General features: G+C 41.9%; 1 protein-coding gene across 1 annotated transcript in view; it reads left to right on the forward strand.

Moving 5' to 3' along the window:
• The window catches only part of LOC119845332, a 399,673-nt gene that overhangs the window by 184,464 nt on the left and 193,158 nt on the right, over window positions 1-22,051 (forward strand). The window contains exons 2-3 of the mRNA XM_043505864.1: window positions 8,280-8,359; window positions 10,649-10,936. Of these exons, the coding sequence (XP_043361799.1) occupies window positions 8,281-8,359; window positions 10,649-10,936 (367 nt within the window). The 5' untranslated portion in view covers window position 8,280. The remainder of the gene's footprint in view (window positions 1-8,279; window positions 8,360-10,648; window positions 10,937-22,051) is intronic.

The raw sequence follows: 22,051 nt of genomic DNA on the forward strand, positions 1-22,051 counted from the left end.
GCAATGGAAAAAGAAAAGGAGTACTTGTGGCATCTTAGAGACTAACAAATTTATTTGAGCATAAGCTTTCATGAGCTACAGCTCACTTCATCGGATGCATTCAGTGGAAAATACAGTGGGGAGATTTATATACATAGAGAACATAAAACAATGGGTGTTACCATACACACTGTAACCAGAGTGATCACTTAAGGTGAGCTATTACAAGCAGTAGAGCAGGGGGGAAAAAACCTTTTGTAGTGATAATCAAGGTGGGCCATTTCCAGCAGTTGACAAGAAGGTCTGAGGAACAGTGCGGGGTGGGAATAAACATGGGGAAATAGTTTTACTTTGTGTAATGACCCATCCACTCCCAGTCTCTGTGGAGAACATTTCAATCTCTCTGGTCACTCGATTACAGACCTAAAAGTGGCAATACTTCAAGAAAAAAACTTCAAAAACAGACTCCAATGAGAGACTGTTGAATTGGAATTAATTTGCAAACTGGATACAATTAACTTAGGCTTGAATAGAGACTGGGAGTGGATGGGTCATTACACAAAGTAAAACAATATTCCTCCTGCCATGGGGGACAGGTGCTGAGAGCCTACTTCCAGAGGGTAAAGTTTCAATTGGCAGGCCACAAAATGAAGGCACCTGGATTAAGAACCCCTCAAAGCTGCTTATCCCATGAGAGATGTGAAAAAGCCGAGCACAAAGAGGGCTCAGCTGCCATTTTCTCACCTTTCCCACCTTTAAATCTGCCCTGCCAGACTGCTTGGGCACAAAATAAAGAAGGGAAGGGAGATAACAAGAAATATGCTCTGGGTGCCAGAAGTGAACACATTTTATCAGTGAGGGTGGACATTGAAGAATCTAGCTCTGAGTTACCATAGTGAGGGCATGTTGATATCTGGATAGATCAGGTCATGTGATTGACACCAGTGAGTTTAGATTAATAGATGCATAGATTCTAAGGCCAAAAGGGATCATTATGATCATCTAGTTTAAGGAAAACTCCCAGATTGAGGGCAAGATTCTACTGCACTTACCTGAGGTTTTCATAACGTGTTACATGGCTCCATGGCCTATGACTCTAACTCGGTGTTTTTCAGGGGCACTAGCGAAGTCAGAAGAAACTAATATTTCATACAGACAATTTGTTTATATTTCTCTATATAGCGTGCACTGAAATATAAGTATAATTATATTCCAAATGATTTATTTTATAATTGTATGGCAAATGTGAGAAAGTAAGCAATTTTTCAGTAATAGTGTGCTGTGACACTTTTGTATTTTTATGTCTGATTTTGTAAGCAAGTAGTTTTTAAGTGAGGTGAAACTTGTGGGTATGGTAGACAAATCAGACTCCTGAAGGGGGGTACAGTAGTCTGGAAAGGTTGAGAGCCACTGTCCTAACTCATTCCAAGTTTGCAAATCTTCATAAATTATGAAGATGTTAATGGCCTATATAGTCTTCCATTCCACTCAGAGGGCTTCACATGTGCAGGCCAAAGGGAAGGAAAGGTTTTTAAACATCAGACTGTAAATATTGAAAGGATACAATGAGTTACCACTTGGTTAGGCTTTTAGGGAAGAGCTAGTCCTTTAGAATGATTTCTCTGAGGAATCCTGGGGTTCTCAGAACAGTTCTCTCAATCTGAGTACCCAAGGAATAGTTTTATAACCTGGGATTGGGTGAAGGAGTCATCACACACAAATATAAACAGTGTACGAAAAACCTAATATGTTCACTTTTTAATACTTTTTGCAATGGCAGCATAATATATCTATGCTGTATGGAGAAGGCCAATGTGCAGCCCCTGTCCTCCCACCACTCCCAGGTAGGGCATGAAAAATTCTTAAGTGCATTGCAGACTTCCCCAGTTGCTAAGCATGATAACAAGTGATTCTGGAATTGTAATACATCGGGGAGAGTTGCATCTTAATGGTTCTTGCTCTCCTACTCCAATCTCAGTTGATTAGTGTCTGGTGAGTAGAGAGGTATCGTGTGGCTGAAGACTTGTTGGAGAAATAGTGATTATATTTCCTTGTTGTCAGGGTTTGTTTCTGTATTTATAAAAAGGGCATGGTAAATGTTATAAAGGACTTCAATACTCTGTGTGTGTAAATAAAACATATTAGATATTTCTTTCTAAGTATTCATTTATTGATGTCAGCTGCCAGGCTAAGGTCAAATACCTGTATTCTCATGGTAAAATCTGGTAGTCTCCTACAATCTACACAATAATTTACCATTATGTTACAAGCATACTACATGGGAACATGTGACTGAGGTCTTGAGAGGAATGCAATAACTAGTCTTGAAAGGATTTGATTTTTATCAGTAAATATCAGTTTCACCATGTACAAACACACTGACAAAAAAATAGTTCCAGAGCTAGTTATCAAAATTTTCAGTTAGGCAAAGTAAGAAAAATGCTGCTTGAGAACTTATTAGAGTTTGATTTAAGGATATTTGCATTATATATTTTCATGTGATATTGAGAATTTGCTTTTTAACAATTATAAAGCTTTAACTTTTTGAATCTCAATTTCTGTCATTAAATTATCAAACCCACCCCATAATTTCTTGCAACTGAAAATTTAAATTAAAATTTTAAAAATGAGCATTGATATTTGTCAAAATTATTTTTAAAAATGGAATTCTGCCAAGCCTCGTGATGATGCTTCAGAGTTCCTAATGCAGGTATCTCAGTGGGCACTTCTATACCTGACACCTTGTTACAGATGCACTGCATGAGATTTGGAAGATATTGAAATAGACAGGCACCTTCTACTGCAGGACCATAAAAACAGAAAGATTAACAGGGACCCAGGGAACGTAAGGTGGCTGGTGCTGATTATATTCAAAGCTGCATTAGCACAACCCATATGATATGTATATTTGCATTAAAGCCCTTTGTTTCTGTCTCATAAATTTGCTCTGATTGTCCCTGGGGTAGGTGGAGTGAGGAACAAGGCTTATGCCAGTACTGAACCCAGTCACATTACTTCAGTATCCCCCAGGAGTCAGTAGGTAAAAGAGATTTACTTTCAGTCCCTGGCCAAGCATGAAAGGGACAGTGCTGTTCTGCTCAGTTTGGTATAAAGGAGAGACCTTTTCCCTGTTCCTGACAATAGCTTGTGTTGCTGCTGTTATAGCTCTGCTGTGCATTGTGAAGTTATTCTGCAGCTACCAGTTAATAAAGCTTTTTATTGAACAGTCAATGAACAAAAAGGGAAAAGAGGAAAATGACTAATCTTTAAAAGCCTCAAGTAGCATCAGTGTGTGTGTTTGTGGCTCTCCTGGCAGAATTCCTCATGTGGCACTGGCACAGTTACTGAAAGCCAAAGGAAGAGAAAATAAAGCACAAGAGAACTGCAAAGTTGATTTAAAAAATAGGGCTTCAGCTTATTTTTAGTAAATAAAATCCAACAAAGTATGATTCAGAGTCTCATTTTCTGGGGAAAGAATATAGTTTTCAGAAATTCACTAAGTTTAGAGGCAACATCTCAGTGGTTGCACTAAGATTTTTGGGGCCTTTAGAAAGAAATCCTGAGCTATTCCCAAAGGGTTCAGTGTGGTTGTGGTGTCTTGGCAAAATAATTGGAAGAGCTAACAGAAACATGCTTGCATAATGCAGGGCCCCTCAGGCCAGTGCCCCAACAACACTGTAATTAAATCCACATCTGCTTCTGCAGTAGCTTGCCCAAAAAATAAGCAGCCAATCGGAATCTGTTAATGGGCATATTAATGAAGCCAACAAAGCAGTATTCAAGAGGGACAAGGACTTATTATTCTTGCCCTTTACATTTTAAAGGTGCAGAATATCTCATTTCTAGGCATTATATCAATAATGTAGAGTCTTCTATGAGCAATAACAGATGAATTGGGCACTTTTCATCTGGTAGATAATGTAGTCAAAATGGAGTTGATTCTAGCTCACAGAATGAAAATTGTCATTTTAAAAGATCAACATATTTTTGTTTCTGATGAGAATATATTTTTAAACTGTCTTGGAAATGTGTTTTCTAAAGGGAGGGGAGAACAGAGTGCAATTAGCTAGGATAGCTTTTTAGCCTTTTTAAACCAAAGCAGAAGCTTTCTTCACCTTTGCACAGGATATGGTCTAATAACTGTATATTTTGTATATTCAATTACTAGTGTGGGGTTGAGTTCAATAAACAAAAGCCAGGAGAGAGACTATTTAAAAGACTGCAATGCCATTTCTAACTCTTTCCTTTGTGCCTATGTATGCCAGCATAAACGGTAAAATCACCCACTTGGGCAGACTCCTGAAGAACCTCTGTGCACATTCCCTAGGGTGAGAACACTTCCTGGTTTTGGGGACTGTAAATATATCCCTAATTGCACTTTGATTATATTATTAGTGTTTGTTTAATGTTTAACCTACTGTTTCCCACTCTGGCTTTCTTGCCTTCATTCCATATTACCCTCTGCATTAGACACTCCCTCCTTTTCCTTTACTAAGTAATGCCCTCTCCTGAAACCTCTTCTGTTTTGAAGCCCTCCTTAAAATTCTCTTAATCCAAGGCCCAGCAATGATGAGCCACAAATTACTGATTATTTGCACAAATTCAAACTAACCTGAGAGATGGAAAGCAGAACCTGTTGGAAAGCCTAACCACTAACCTGTGTTTCATTTCTGCTTGTCTGTGAGGTCTGTCTCATTCAGTTTGTAAGCTACTTCAAGTTAGGAATGGTGTTTTACCATAGGTTTGTACAGCACCAAGCAGGTGCTCAGCAAATAAATAAAAATACATTATTCTAATAACATTAACTCACAAATGTAGTGGGCACTTTGACCTGAGCATTGGTGAAAGAGGCTGAGCAGCTGTATACATAAATGTATCATAGACTCAGAGACACAATAGTGGGGGACAGAAATAGTCTCCACTGCAAATGGAATAGAGCCATTTATGACCGTGATGGGGGCTGTGTAAGTACCTAGACATAGAAAAGCACCCAGAGCATCCAGTTGGACCCTCCTCATTTTGTAGGACTGCTCACTGCCATTCCCTTTGTTGTCTTGCCTAACTTGTTCATGAATCTCTGCAGTGCTGGTGGCTTGACCAATTTCCATGACAAATCTGTTTCACTGTCCAGTTGAGCTGTTAAGTATTTTTCCTAACATTGAGCCTAATTTATTCTTTACGTAGCTTCATGTCACTGTATGACTCCATGTTATTGTCTTGGTACAACTCAGATAGCCAGTTGCAGGGATTCTCAAGCTTTTGATAATGTGGATGCATCCTATGGATTGTACTGAAGGGTTCATCCTATCCTGTTTACAATCACATAATATCCTTGTGGCAACTACAGCAACTACTTCCATGGAAAAAAGTCAGGAAAATATTTAATCTACTTTTAGCTGGTTTAGATGGGATTGAACAGCTGGGAACAAGGAGCAGAGGCAGCACCATGTCACCATCCAACTCTCTGTGGGCCATCAGCAAGTGCTCAACAAACTAGAACTGGTCCCTGGACCACAGTTTAGGAACTGCTGGTTCTATTCAATTCATACCTATTTAAAGTCTCTTCTTCCATTTACATGACTCTCACTATGGTGAGAACTCCCCATCCATGAGTGGACAGGTTTTTTTGGACCTTACACAAAATGCATCATGTACTCTGAGTGTCCTGGGGAAGGCATTCTCAAAGACATTGCAGCAAAGAATGAAGAGATGTGTGGAAGAGGTGCTTGCAGAGGAACAGGCCAGATTTAGACCAGGACAAAGTACAATAGATCCACTATTTGAATTAAAATAGGTGTCAGAGAAGTACATAGAATACAACCAAACCTGTTACAACTTTATAGACTTCAAACAGGCTTTTGATAGCATTTGGCAGAAAGGGATATGGCAAGTTATACATACATGGCAATACATACCACAGTGCAAGAAATAGAGGAAGACAACAGACATGTTGGATAGACACAGTGAACAATGACATAGGTTAAAAAGTGAATGAAGTTGTGAAGCTGGTACAAGATAAAAAACGGTGGAAAGTCTTCATTCATCCACATCATCACTGTTGAGCTGGCAGACAAGAAAGTAAAGAAGACTACACATGTTCACTCCAGTGATATCTTCTATATCAATTGTGACAGGGTCGGACCAGATGGCTATAGGCGAGTAATAGAAGGTGGATATATTAGCCCCAGGCTAAGTAGGTCCCTTTTCCCTGGGTAAGGTAACAGGCAAGGTTCCATAACAATCAGAACCTTCTGGAGACAATTAAGACAGGCTGATTAGAACACCTGCAGCCAATCAAGAAGCTGCTAAATCAATTAAGGCAGGCTAATCAGGACACTTGGGTTTTAAAAAGGAGCTCACTTCAGTTTGTGGTGTGCATGTGAGGAGCTGGGAGCAAGAGGCACTAGGAGCTAAGAGTGAGAATGTGGATTGTTGGAGGACTGAGGTGTACAAGCATCATCAGACACCAGGAGGAAGGTCCTATGGTGAGGATGAAGAGGTCATGGGGAAGTAGCCCAGGAAGTTGTAGCTGTCATGCAGCTGTTCCAGGAGGCACTCTAGACAGCTACATTCCACAGGGCCCGAGTTTCCCCCAAATCCTCCCAACTCCTGGTCAGACACAGGAGTCGTCGACCTGGACTGTGGGTTTAGAAAAATGGCCAAGCTGAGGGCTGCCATGAAGCTCTAAGGCGAGCAGATCCGCCAATAAGTGCAAGACCCACCAAGGTAGAGCAGCAACTTTGTCACACAATATATTTTAACTCGGGTTTTAAAATACATATTATGTAACTGATGCACTAAAAAGGTGCAGCTGAATTTGCAGTGGAAACTATTCTAAAAATGCCAAACGGTTAGGTAGAGACTAGAGAATCTGTCAGATCACAGCAGTCACCAGAACTTTGTTCAGTGGTACAACTTTTTATGATAAATCATCAGAAAGATTTTAGTCTATTGCTTTTGAAAATGATTTGAAGAAAATGTTTCCCCTTCAAACTTTGCCATTTCATACATCCCAGTACCAGAAGAAAGGAGAGGAGAGGCCATAGCAGAAAGATTGGCCACTCTGTGGTGTATATTGTAACACACTGAAAATATTATTACTTTATTAATAACAATACTTACTGATGGAATGGGACTTCCAGGATTGGGTCTTTAGTCTGGTATGGCTGTAGCTAAAGACAACAGAGCTATATATTCACTGCATTTCTTGGAATCTTTGCTAAGGGTCTGTGTTGCCTCTATTAAAACTCCTGGCAAAACTCCCAGTGACTTCAGTGCGAGCAGAATTGTCCCCAGTCAGTTGATGATGATTGTTCAGGGATTGACAATTATAAAATCTAACTTTTTTATTCACACTTTATTGAATATCTGCCATTCAGATTCAACCCCAGTTTTAGCTCTGAGTTTCCAAGATCCTGCTCAGAAGTGTCATCTCAGGATTTTATTAGGAAGCTTCTTCATCCATTTGTTCTACGTCAGTGGTTCTCAAAAGGGTGGGGGGGCACAGAGGAATATTTTGGGGTGGGTGGCAGGGCTGGGGCCAGCCCCCATGGGGGGCAGGGAGGGAGTGCCACACTTTCAGCTCCTCCTCCAACCTGTTCAGCCCCCAGTCCTGTGTTGCCTCCAGGCCCAGTTCTGTCCTCACACCAGGTCCGACCCCAGCTGCAGCTCCACTCCACTCCACCCCCTGGCTGTCTCTGCCCTCATTCCCTCTTTGGCCCCCCCGCCCCCCCCCCCGATCAGCTCTGCCTCTAGCCCCAGCTCCGCCTTCATCCCAAGCTCTACTGCTGAGGAAGCCTTCACTGTGCAGTGATGTGGTGGGGGAGGGGTGCATGGACAGATTCCGTTACTGGCAAGAAGGAGGATGTGACAGGAAAAGTGTGAGCACCATTGTTCTAAGTGAAATTATCTGTCAGTTAAATAATACAGAGCTAGGTGAAATTCTGATAAATTGAGTGTAGTGTTTTTTTGTTTAAAAAGGGGGGAGAACTCATAGCTGGAAATTCAGATGCTAAATGCAATTGGGAACTGAGACCAAAGGATTTAGAACTCACCCGGCCTAACTTGGTGGCAGCAGCAGTTAACTTTCAGAAGCCCTGTTCCTTTCAAGTTGGTGACCACACATTTCTTATAAGTGCTCCTTGTGTCTGCAGACTCTGAAATGCATAAACATGTAAATTTGAGACCATGAGGGCTCCACTTACCAAATAATACATTAATATCAGACATTTTAAGGAGGAGGGTTGAAAATTTTTATTTTTTAACTCTTCCTTTTTGTTTATTCATTTCTTCTTGTGTAGGATGCTAGATCCCAGTAAGGACTCGGGCTTACTGAAGAGGAAACTTTGCATCGAGAGAAATGGGAACAGCCAGGAGAAAGGTAATTTTCTTGGACAAAAAAAATCTTTGCCCGAAAGCTCTCTCCCATTCCTCAGACAGAGACATTATGGGGGCTTTCCTCATGTGCACAGCTGCATGTTACAGCAACTCGTGTAGCATAAAAGCAGTGTGTAACCTATTCACTGGCTAAGAGGGAGTTTTTGCAACTCATGAAGCTTTCCCAGTAGAGAGAAACAGTTAAAACAGCAGTGTAAAATAGTGCTATTGAGACCCACCTTCAGCTGGAATCTCAAAAATTTTGTGGCAGAGGGTGTATTTCACAGTACCAATCTTTCAGCAGTAAAATAGGGAAGTACATTTGTTTTTGTTTTTAAAGATGTTTTTATTACAGATTTTAAGGAGTTAGAGTAGATTCTGTATTGTGGACCACAACATACTAACAACATTTAATTGCATCTTTGTGTTCATAAATATAAAACTGCATAACCCTTCAAGCATTGAAGATATTACATTAGTCCTGTGTAATTTGTGTGTTTGTGTGCGCATGTGAGGGCACATGCTCCATTTATATAGTGCCTGATGCACTAGGATTTGCACACACCTGCCTCTGTGACTCGTACTTCCCTGACTTGCATATCTGCATGGGTCCCCGGACTTGTACACACATGCTTTAAAAATTCAAATGAATATTAAATGAAGCTACATTCTTTGATGCCTTACAATAAATGCCTAATGTATTATAGAATATTTTATTACTAACCTGTTTTGTAAATTGTACAACATATGCCATTGTAAGGCAAGAGCATTCTGTGTAGGTATTGTTAAGACAATGACTGTGAACATTTATTGAAGATTTTAAGTAATTAAAAAGTGTATTATCCAGTATCATGTGTTTTATAATTTAAATATGTAGTTTAGCAGTAGAGTTTTAATATAAAGTGTGTCTAACCAGAACATTTCGTCTTCCCTGTTGTTATAAAAAGCTCCTGGAGGTGGTGCCATTTAACAAATACATCATTCAGGGATGCTGATCTATCAGCACACTCCAGCTGAACTACTAATAGCATTGTTGAGGTGCAGAGCTGACCATAAACTGCATCAGTTATAGATATGCAATTGTAGAGCCAATAGGTGCATTGGGAAATGCTTAATAAATTACTAAAAGGAAGCTGAGCCTCCAGCAATGAGTGCAATACACAGCAGACTCTGTTCACTGCAGTTTTCTACAACTACCACCATGGTCTTGTTGCTGTCAGAAGGTCCCCACAAAAGGCAATGCTATGTGTACTTGGTGCAGAATTCAGAGGACTCTAATGGGAGAAAGTACTTTATATCTTGTGTAGCTCAGGAATCTATTTCAAAACAATGTTAAACTGTGGCATTTCTGAGCCCCTTGTGGGGTGGTAACTATAAAGTGGTATCATTTGTGGCTCTGGCAATTTGGGCTCAGAGATTTCACAACTATTTCCATTCTATTTCACTGCATACATGTTTCACCTTTTGTTTAAATAGTTTACTCCTCTCCCTGCCCCCCATCTGTCAAGTCAGAGTGGAAACAGGATGAGAACTGGATTTACAATGTGTCACAGGGACTCTTGTACACGGGTATCACAGAGGAGACCCTCCCAAGTTGTCAACAGTATTCTTAAACTCCAGTTGTTGTAATTACCTTTGTGCTGGACTTCATGGCATTCAGAGAGTGTAGAACCTCTATGCAGGTCGCCTGCACAATTTATCATTTTTGTACCAGCCCTGAAGGCAGGGTTCTCTGGAAATGAAAGTGGGAGGGCAGGGGTCCGAGTCAGGATTTGAACAGTAATTTTTTATTTTATTTTCTGCATTGTGTGATGCAGGGAAGGTCTCTCGCTCTCATTATGCGTTCAGACTGTTGCTGTTTCTTGCTCCCATTGGAAAGCAGACTCTGGAATCGGCGGGACTCACCTGGCAGAGTTCAACGCATACTGTTTACATTTAAGAGAGACTGAGTATCTTAAAAAAAGAAAGACACAGCCACAATTTTGAACAGCAAGGATACTGTCAAAAGGAAGCCACAGAACTGCACAGACTCCCCACAAATGGTGAAATTAGACTGTAAATTGTGCAGGCAGACCCCTTTACTATATGTACAATAGGCACTCAGTCCTGACTGGAGCCCCTATGTGTTACTGCAATACAAGAATTAATAATAATGATGCTAAGGATCAAATCTCTTACTTTTGGAGGTGGTGAGCTGAAACTGAAGGCAGAATAGAGCAGAGAGTTGGCATAAGAGCACTTCCAAGAAGCTTTTGGACCCATTTCCAACAGTTATCCCGATTTCTTTTTTAGGGAATGACATCTGATATCTCCATTACCCACATTTTTGGACAGTGTATGCTTCTGCCAAAGAGATCAATTATGGTGCTTACACAAAATGAACAAACAAAACAAAAGGCACGGAAAAGTCAACTCCATATGAAATACAGGAGGAAGATTATACATACCCCACTGCTCTCTGTCTGTGTTTCAAGGTTTCCTGACTCAGTTCCAAAGATCCCTCTCCTTCCTCCTTTGTTTCCATCTCAACCACCTGTGCCCCTCGATTCTGCAAAGTTGAGTTATCAGCTGACTATTTCAGGTAAGTTTATGCTTCCATACTTCCCTTTTTGTCCTGTTCCTGTGGCTGCCTGTTTGCTATCTTGTGCCCTCTCTGCTTGGCATATTGGACATTCCTTCAGTTACCAGCTCATTCCTTTCTATATTTCCATATTTGTGTTTTGTTAACATTTTCCCTTCTTGCTTGTATGTTATCACTCTTGCAGCTGTCGTTTCCTCCCTGCCCACACATCTACTTATTTTAGCTGCTTATGCCTTCTTCTCTGCTGTCTTCCCTTTTGGAAACAATAACATATGTATTGAATCAAGCAATCTTTAAACACTCTACACTTATTAGAATGCATATTTTTCATAAAAGTTTTGCATAGATTGGATCCCTGAAAGGTCTGCTCGACTCTTGACCCCCAAAATATAATGTAAACTGTTCCTTTCTCCAGCAGTGTTTATTTCTGAACCATCAGGGTTGGAACTCATCTGTTTTAGATGTCGCTCAGCTCCTCTATATAGACACAATTCTGTTTCAGTTGCAAACTTTATCAGGCCTACAACATTCAGCTCTTAATTCCTGCTTGAAATGATGAATTTATATGTCATGTCACCTCTCTGTGTCTGTTTCCTCATCTGTAAAATGAAGATGTTGCTTGTCTATTTCTTGTGGACTTTGTGTGGTTTAAATCATTAATGTTTGTAAAGAACTTTGAGATATTTATAGAAGGGCACAGGATCACTATAAGATATCAGCCTTCAAGAGTCAGTCATCAGTACAGAACAGCATTATGAACCAGATCATACCTCTGAATAAGCTTTCCTGCCTATGAGCTCAGAAACTTGGCCACTTTCCACTCAATTTTCTTTGTAGCCTTCCATCAGGGTGGGATTTGCCTCCATTTTCCTCTTCAAGGACTGGCAGGGGTTTCAGCCCCCAAACTCCATTAGTCTTTGGAGTTCCTAGGGCATCCCCAATAAGCCAGTATCCCCAGATCCTGCCCTATGGAAGTGATCACTTCGCACAGGGGGAACCAGTATAAAGGAATTACGACAGGATCTTGGAATGAATTGTGATTTCTGTTTCTGAATCATAAAAAACAAATGGTATCTCCACAGCATGATGTGCAATCAGGGCTGCTTCAATGAGCTGCTGTACTGCAGCAGAAGATGGACATCTCCATGGCAATGTATTGGCCTTACTCCTGGCAGTGTAGTACAGACAGCTTCCTTAGTGGTAGCTAATGTCAAATGTGACTGAATAGTTATATTGATGATTACCAGAAGTTTGTATTTTTGGAAGCCAGCATAATGATCAAATGATGGTCTTACCTCTGTAGTGATAAACATACAGATATACACACACTTTTAAATACAGAATTTCAGTCTTACTAGAACCAGCTGTTAAAATTAAAAAAAAATGCATAAAAATTGGTACATAATTTATAAATTTTAATGACTATCTCCCCATTACACCTGTGGCCAATGTGCCTTTCAATCATTTATTGCTCAAAAAAAGCTGAAAGGGGAGGAATAATCTGGAGAATTTTGATCTAAAGCTAGCTAAAAAGTCAATACAAACCCTAACACTCCTTCTGCACAAACAGTACACAATACACGCCACAAACATTTTTTCTTAAATAGCTCCTCTTTCTTTAAAACATGTTAAACAACACCCAGCCCCTTATGATTTCCCAGCCAGCTTCTCTGCATTTCCATTTCTTCGGAGCTCTTTAAATATAAAAAAGCTGAGAGTATAAAGTGTGTGTGTGTGTGCGAGAGAGAGAGAGAGAGAGAGAGAACAAGTGAGTAACCACCCTCCAGCCTCCCTCTCTATGAAAGCAGAAAACAGCTGGAAAGGAGGAGAAATGCTCACACACTTGTGGCACCCACTGGAGTCTAATTAAATTGAACAGCCCCTAGCCATTCCTAGGGAAATGCTCATGGTTTACCCAAACAGATCCAGTTTTAGGGCTTCAGCACAAAATCACACTTCTCTGTTGGACTTCTTGAACAACGTCTCCTTTGTTTATATTTAAAAAGAAAAAACATAATCAAGTCACGAAAAGCTGAGCCATTCAGTCTATTGTATCATTGAGGTAGGTACAAATTCTTAATATCACATAAAGGAATTAATATATAGGTATTTGACCATTAGGAACAACTGATAGATACATAAAATGAACTAGACAAAGTAATATTCTATTCAGCTTTTGTTTCTTGTAAAGCCATGTCATCAGAGTATCCGAGCACCTTCTAGAACAGTATTCAGTCATATAAGTAGTGTCTCTGTAGTCATGTTGGTCCCAGGATATTGGAGACAAGGAGGGTGAGGTATTAGCTTTTATTGGACCAAATTCTGGAAGCTTGAGAGATGATAAGCTTCTGAGCTACACATATGTCTGTGAAGGAGAGTTCTTTATAGTCAAAAGCTTGTCTCTATCACCAGCAGAAGTTGGTCCAATAAAAGATATTTCCTCACACACACACACCCCCTTTGTACTTTTAAGAAGTAGTACCTCTCACATGTGGATCAATCAACATTCTCCTCAACAGAATGGCACTCAAGTACTCAGCAGAGTGAACAGACCTACTGGTCAGCGTGCTCTTCTCCGGTCTCTCTGTTTCCCTTAATGTCCCTTCTGAGCTCTAGTATTCTGAGTTGCTGTTTCTTTAGGGAATGTTCTAATTGAAGTGTGTGGGCTATAGACATATAAATGACCATTCATCAAAAGAAAATACCCCTTTTGTCCATCCCTTTCATGTTATGTTTGGCACCTACAAAACATAGCTGCTGAAGTGCCTACAGTACTTGCTTCTGAGTCGTGGTACACCTGGTACGCTACTGGTGGCTGAGGGGTGTGCTGTACTCCAGCACTGAGCAGTTCCAGTAATTACATCTTACAGTTTTGAGGCTATGCCTACATTGCAATCACGGGTGTGATTTCAGCACATGTAGACCTCTCTGAGCTAGCTTTGATCTAATTAACTTGAACAATAACAGTTAGATCAAAGCTAGTTTGGGTATGACTACACTCACACCTCTGATTGTAATGTAGATGTGCCCTGTATATGTGTGTGTGCATATGTATGTATACAGATCTGTACAAATATCTATATGTATGTTGAAAGAGTGTTGCCATCAAAATCAATTAAAACATTTCTGTGTTACTTTTCCAGGGCATTTTTTGAACCAGCATGTAGCTTCAGAGTAGCAGCTGTATTAGTCTGTCCACAAAAAGAAAAGGAGGACTTGTGGCATCTTAGAGACTAACGAATTTATTTGAGCATAAGCTTTCGTGAGCTACGGCTCACTTCATCGGATGCATTCAGTGGAAAATCTCCCCACTGTATTTAAATTTGTTAGTCTCTAAGGTGCCACAAGTCTTCCTTTTCTTTTTACCATATAGCTTGTGAGTCATTCTACTAGAATTGCAATTATCAGTGTGGATTTGTTTTTAGTAGGGCTGACAAGTGATTAGAAAAATTAATCATGATTAATTGTGTGATTAAAAAAATTATTTGCAATTAATCACCAATGTTTAATAATAGAATACCAGTAAATAGAATACCATTTATTTAAATATTTTTGGGTTTTTTCTACATTTTCATATATATTGATTTAAATTACAACACAGAATACAAAATGTACAGGGCTCACTTTTTATATTTATTGATTACAAATATTTGCACTATCAAAAAAACCAAAATATATATTTTTTTTCAGTTCACCTAATACAAGTACTGTCGTGCAATCTCTTTATCATGAAAACTGAACTTACAAATGTAGAATTATTACCAAAAAAACTGCATTCAAAAATAAAACAATGTAAAATTTTAGAGCCTGCAAGTCCACTCAGTCCTATTTCTTGTTCAGCCAGTTGCTCAGACAAACAAGTTTCTTTACATTTGCAGGAGATAATGCTGCCCGCTTCTTGTTTACAATGTCACTTGAAAGTGAGAAAAGTGTTCGCATGGCACTGTGTAGCCGGCGTCGCAAGATATTTATGTGCCAGATGCGCTAAAGATTCATATGTCTCTTCATGATTCAACCACCATTCCAGAGCACGTGTGTCCATGCTGATGATGGGTTCTGCTCGATAACAATCCAAAGCAGTGCGGACCGACACGTGTTAATTTTCATTATTTGAATCAGATGCTACCAGCAGAAGGTTGACTTTCTTTTTTTGGTGGTTCGGGTTCTGTAGTTTCTGCATCAGAGTGTTGCTCTTTTAAGACTTCTGAAAACATGCTCCATACCTCGTCCCTCTTAGATTTCTGAATCCATAGAATCATAGAATCATAGAATATCAGGGTTGGAAGGGACCCCAGAAGGTCATCTAGTCCAACCCCCTGCTCAAAGCAGGACCAAGTCCCAGTTAAATCATCCTAGCCAGGGCTTTGTCAAGCCTGACCTTAAAAACCTCTAAGGAAGGAGATTCTACCACCTCCCTAGGTAACGCATTCCAGTGTTTCACCACCCTCTTAGTGAAAAAGTTTTTCCTAATATCCAATCTAAACCTCCCCCATTGCAACTTGAGACCATTACTCCTCGTTCTGTCATCTGCTACCATTGAGAACAGTCTAGAGCCATCCTCTTTGAAACCCCCTTTCAGGTAGTTGAAAGCAGCTATCAAATCCCCCCTCATTCTTCTCTTCTGCAGACTAAACAATCCCAGCTCCCTCAGCCTCTCCTCATAAGTCATGTGCTCTAGACCCCTAATCATTTTTGTTGCCCTTCGCTGTACTCTTTCCAATTTATCCACATCCTTCCTGTAGTGTGGGGCCCAAAACTGGACACAGTACTCCAGATGAGGCCTCACCAGTGTCGAATAGAGGGGAACGATCACGTCCCTCGATCTGCTCGCTATGCCCCTACTTATACATCCCAAAATGCCATTGGCCTTCTTGGCAACAAGGGCACACTGCTGACTCATATCCAGCTTCTCGTCCACTGTCACCCCTAGGTCCTTTTCCGCAGAACTGCTGCCGAGCCATTCGGTCCCTAGTCTGTAGCGGTGCATTGGATTCTTCCATCCTAAGTGCAGGACCCTGCACTTATCCTTATTGAACCTCATTAGATTTCTTTTGGCCCAATCTTCCAATTTGTCTAGGTCCTTCTGTATCCTATCCCTCCCCTCCAGCGTATCTACCACTCCTCCCAGTTTAGTATCATCCGCAAATTTGCTGAGAGTGCAATCCACACCATCCTCCAGATCATTTATGAAGATATTGAACAAAACGGGCCCCAGGACCGACCCCTGGGGCACTCCACTTGACACCGGCTGCCAACTAGACATGGAGCCATTGATCACTACCCGTTGAGCCCGACAATCTAGCCAGCTTTCTACCCACCTTATAGTGCATTCATCCAGCCCATACTTCCTTAACTTGCTGACAAGAATGCTGTGGGAGACCGTGTCAAAAGCTTTGCTAAAGTCAAGAAACAATACATCCACTGCTTTCCCTTCATCCACAGAACCAGTAATCTCATCATAAAAGGCGATTAGATTAGTCAGGCATGACCTTCCCTTGGTGAATCCATGCTGACTGTTCCTGATCACTTTCCTCTCCTCTAAGTGCTTCAGGATTGATTCTTTGAGGACCTGCTCCATGATTTTTCCAGGGACTGAGGTGAGGCTGACCGGCCTGTAGTTCCCAGGATCCTCCTTCTTCCCTTTTTTAAAGATGGGCACTACATTAGCCTTTTTCCAGTCATCCGGGACTTCCCCCGTTCGCCACGAGTTTTCAAAGATAATGGCCAAGGGCTCTGCAATCACAGCCGCCAATTCCCTCAGCACTCTCGGATGCAATTCGTCCGGCCCCATGGACTTGTGCACGTCCAGCTTTTCTAAATAGTCCCTAACCACCTCTATCTCTACAGAGGGCTGGCCATCTCTTCCCCATTTTGTGATGCCCAGCACAGCAGTCTGGGAGCTGACCTTGTTAGTGAAAACAGAGGCAAAAAAAGCATTGAGTACATTAGCTTTTTCCACATCCTCTGTCACTAGCTTGCCTCCCTCATTCAGTAAGGGGCCCACACTTTCCTTGGCTTTCTTCTTGTTGCCAACATACCTGAAGAAACCCTTCTTGTTACTCTTGACATCTCTTGCTAGCTGCAGCTCCAGGTGCGATTTGGCCCTCCTGATATCTTTCCTACATGCCCGAGCAATATTTTTATACTCTTCCCTGGTCATATGTCCAACCTTCCACTTCTTGTAAGCTTCTTTTTTATGTTTAAGATCCGCTAGGATTTCACCATTAAGCCAAGCTGGACCCTTCAGAGTCTTAAACCTTGGGTTGAGTAATGTAGCTATCTTTAGAAATCTCACATTGGTATCTTCTTTGCATTTTGTCAAATTTGCAGTGAAAGTATTCTTAAAATGGCCAACATATTCTGGATCATCATCAGAGACTGCTATAACATGAAATATATGGCAGAATGTTGGTAAAACAGAACAAGGGACATACAATTCTTTCCCAAAGAGTTCAGTCACACATTTAATTAATGCATTTTTTTTTAACTAGTGCCATCAGCATGGAAGCATGTCCTCTGGAATGGTGGCTGAAGCATGAAGGGGCATATGAATGTTTAACATATCTGGCACATAAATACCTTGCAACGCCGGCTACAAAAGTGCTATGCAAATACCTGTTCTCACTTTCTGGTGACATTGTAAATAAGAAGAGGGCAGCATTATTTCCTGTAAATGTAAACAAACTTGTTTGTCCTAGCGATTGGCTGAACCAGAAGCAGGACTGAGTGGACTTATAGGCTCTGAAGTTTTACATTGTTTTGTTTTTGAGTGAAATTACGAAACCAAAAAACCCTACATTTGTAAGTTGCGCTTTCGCAACAAAGAGATTTGTATTACAGTACTTGAGTGAGGTGAATTAAAAATACTATTTCTTTGGTCTATCATTTTTACTGTGCAAATATTTGTAATCAAAAGTAATATACACTTTGATTTCAATTATAACACAGAATACAATATATATGAAAATGTAGAAAAACATCCAAATATTTAATAAACAATAGACTACCAATTGAAATCTAACAGTGTGATTAAAACTGTGATTAATCATGATTCATTTTTTTAATCACAATTAATTTTTTGAGTTAATCGCGTGAGTTAACTGCGATTAATCAACAGCCTGAGTTTTTAGTTCAGAATACCATAATGTTTTTGTTCTCGGGTCTTTCCTATATGTGCATCTGTCTTTTTGCAATAAATCTAGATGTGTACATGCCTTAATTTATAAAATTACTGAATTATGCTCTATTCCAGTGTGTTCATATGAATTATATCCTGAAATATTTATTTGAAATATGTACTGTAGATACAATATAATGCAGCAAAGGTTTTTTTTTTTTTAAATCTTGAGCTGTCACAGCTGTTGAGCTTTTCTCACTTTTGTTTTTATATGGTTGTACTTTATTTTCTGTGCAATTATTGTGAAATCTAACTACTTTTCTAATCTTTGTTTTTGTGTGTTCATATAGGTACAGTTTAAAGAAGTTATGGGAATCATTCTCTGAATAACCTAATGTATGTACAATACTGCAGAGACTGAACTGTCTATGTACTGACATAAATCATTCTGGAGGTGCAGCTTAGAAGTGAATAACTAAGCGCACAAACACTGCAAGGAACAGGTGTCCTATGCTGTGTGCAGTTTCTTTCAACAAATTTAAAGCAGGCCCGCGCACCCTAACTCCCAATGTGTCCACACTGGCTAGGCAGGTAGAGTGGCTGGACTCTGCAGCTGGAGCGCCCCGGTAATCCACCTCCACAAGAAGCATAACTCTTGCTGTGCCCTGGCTGAAATGCCCGGGCATCAGTGTGAACGAGGTGTTGCATTACTGTGCTGTGATTGGCCTCCGGAAACATCCCATAATCCCCTAAAGTGGAGTGGCCACTCTTGTCGTTGTTTTGGAATCGGCTACAAGAATGCGGATATGCCCTTTCAAAGCTCAGTTTTGAGAGCCGGCATGGGACAAAGCAAGCCATTAGTGTGAAATGCTGCGTGTGTGTGTGTGTGTGTGTGTGTGTGTGTGTGTGAGAGAGAGAGAGAGGTCTGCTGCTGTCTGAACTTACAAGACCGCATACTGACATGCTCTCAGCCCCCCCAAAACCCACTCTCTCTCCCCCCCACATACACACAACATGTTCCCTGTCACACTCCATGCCCCCCCCATTTGAAAAGTATGTTGAAGGAACTTGCGCACTGGGACAGCTACCACAATGCACTGCTCTTTGTGGCGTTGCAAGAGCTGCTACTGTGGCCACGCCAGTGCACTTGCAGCTGACAGCATAAACACACGGCAGCGTTTTCCCTGCCGCGGTCTCCGAAGGCTGGTTTAACTCCCAATGCTCTACATCTGCAAGTGTAGCCAAGCCCTAAGTCAGAGGTGGGCAAACTACGGCTCGTGGGCCACATCCATCCCGTGGGACCATGCTGCCAGGCCCTTGAGTTCCTGGCCGGGGAGGCTAGCCCCCAGCCCCTCCCCTGCTGTCCCCCCTCCACCGCAGCCTCAACTTGCCATGCCACCAACGCTCTGGGCAGCAGGTCTGCGAGCTCCTGCCGGGCAGCACAGCTGCCAGTCCCAGTGCTCTGAGCGGCATGGTAAGGGGCTGGGGAGTGAGGGGGGTTGGATAAGGGGCAGGGGGTCCCAGGGCGTGATTGGATGGAGTGGAGGTTTGGGGGGCAGTCAGGGACTGGGGAACAGGGGGGGTTGGATAGGCGTGGGAGTCCTGGGGGCCTGTCAGGGGGAGGGGGTGTGGATAGGAGTCAGGGCGAACAGGGAGCATGGGGGTTGGATAGGGGGTGGGGTCTCGGAGGGGCACGTGGGGTCCCAGGAGGGGGTTGGATGGGGTGGAGGTTCGGGCGGGGCGGTCATGGGCCAGGGAACGGGGGGGGAGTTGGATAGGTGTGGGAGTCTTGGGAAGGGCCTATCGGGGTGGGGCCCCAGTGGGGCAGTCGGGACGTTGGATGGGGGTTGAACCCCGGTGGGGTGGTCAGGGGACAAAGAGCAGGGGGGTGGGTTTGGATGGGTCGGGGGTTCTGAGGGGGGCAGTCGGGGTGGGAAGTGGGAGGGGGAGGATATGGGGTGGGGACCAGGGCTGTTCCCTTCCTGGCCCTCCATACAGTTTCTGAACCCCAATGTGGCCCTCAGGCCAAAAAGTTTGCCCAACTTTGGTCTAAGAGATCCTCTTTGCTTTTCAAGGATTTCCTTAACTACTGTGAAGAAATTGATAATAGTAAGAACAGCCATCCTTTATTCTGTGTAGATAATAGATGTGATATTTGCCATGCCAAACAAGTGCAGCATTGACCCAGAGTACAGTATATAATAGCTTGCCTTTCCAGAGTAACAGATGTAGCATATGTGACTTATATTTATCCAGGTATTTTTTTTTTGAGGCTTGGTACAATATAGTCAGTACAATATAGTCAGCAGCTAAAGTTCATGATAACCCATATAGATTTGTGACAATCCCTTTTGAGCAATATAATGTGTAACTATTTTTAGTTAAGCCAAACTTAGTTGAATGGTGTCTATAATATTCTGTCTAGCACCTGCTAGTTAAAGCACTTAGATTTAAGTCAATTCCTTCACCTCTCCCCAGTGGAGAAACCATTAGTGCCCTGTAGGTCTAAACTGCAAAGAACTCTGCAGAGGACAAACTCCGTTGTCTGATGCATCTCTTTCTCGCTGCATGACTTCTTCTAGGGACATCTTTAGACTCGCTCAGTGGCTAGATTTCAGAGTAGCAGCCGTGTTAGTCTGTATTCGCAAAAAGAAAAGGAGTACTTGTGGCACCTTAGAGACTAACAAATTTATTAGAGCATAAGCTTTCGTGAGCTACAGCTCACTTCATCGGATGCATTTGGTGGAAAAAACAGAGGAGAGATTTATATACACACACACACAGAGAACATGAAACATGTTTCTGCAGATGTTGGGTCTTTTAAGCAGCACATGATCTCTGAGACTCTGACTCTTACTTACTGATTTCTGTGTCTGTCCTTCCCTTTCTGTGCCTTGGATCTCTTACGGTTTGTCTACACAGCCGACAGCAGCGCTTTAACGTGGCTGTGTAGTCGCGGCTCCAGCGTTGTGCAAGAGCTCTCCCAGCATGTGATGAAACCACCCGCACAACGGGACTAGCGCCCAGAGCTGGGAGCATGGCTCTCAGTGCTGTAGCACTGTCTACACTGCCACTTTACAGCTCTGAAACTTGTATCGCTCAGGGGGGTGTTTTTTTCATACCCCTGAGCGAAGAAAGTTTTAGCGCTGTAAGTGGCAGGGTAGACAAGGCTGTAGCAGGTCTGAGGTGTATGGCCCATTGTAGTGACTGTTGGAAATTTTTGTTGGACTTCGCCAGGGTAAAAGTTATGTGTTTTTGCTCCATTTGCTCAAAGATGTATGTAAAGAGTAGGGCCACTTAATTAATGCTGTGACCAAGGACTGCAGCACACAACAGGCTAACAGAACTGAGAAGCTGGCAGGACCCCTCCAATGGACCTTCAAAGTGCAAACGAACTCCTGTGACACTGGCTTTGGTGTTCCTTCTTTCTTCATCTTTATGGACTTGATTACAAATCATTGTTTAGGCCAATCCCTTTAATTCATTGTCTTCTATTTTCTGCTAGGAAGAAAAACACCTGGCTACACATCTTCTGCTGTAGAAAGAGTGAAGACTTAGGCCTGTGATTGAACAACCACTGCTTGTTCCCTGCATTGTGTCAGAGATCTTCTTTGTCAAAACAGATTAACCCTTTCCGCCCTACTTTTCTTTAATCTAAAGCTATGTTTACTGGCCTGCACTATTGAGTTCTGGGGCAGGCTGCTTCTTCCCATTGTGCTATGCTGCCTTGAAAAAATCCTCCCTCGTAAAGTGCCGTTCTTAAAGGGCAAGACTTCTGCAATGCCAGTGAGCCATGCTGCATGTGCCTCTTCTAGTCTAAGCCACTGCTATCCTGCACTGCATAATCTTTTTTGCTTGCTTTTTTTCCTCTTAGTTTAAGTGACCCTCTTGTACACATGTAGTAGAATGGAGCTACTGCAGACAATGGTACAGCAGATGTGAGAGCTTGCCATGCAGGGCACAGTTTTGCTGCAGCATTCGTATGCAGTTATGGGAGA

This window comes from Dermochelys coriacea, chromosome 19 (genome assembly GCF_009764565.3).
Source record: "Dermochelys coriacea isolate rDerCor1 chromosome 19, rDerCor1.pri.v4, whole genome shotgun sequence".
Classification (NCBI taxonomy): Eukaryota; Metazoa; Chordata; order Testudines; family Dermochelyidae; genus Dermochelys; species Dermochelys coriacea.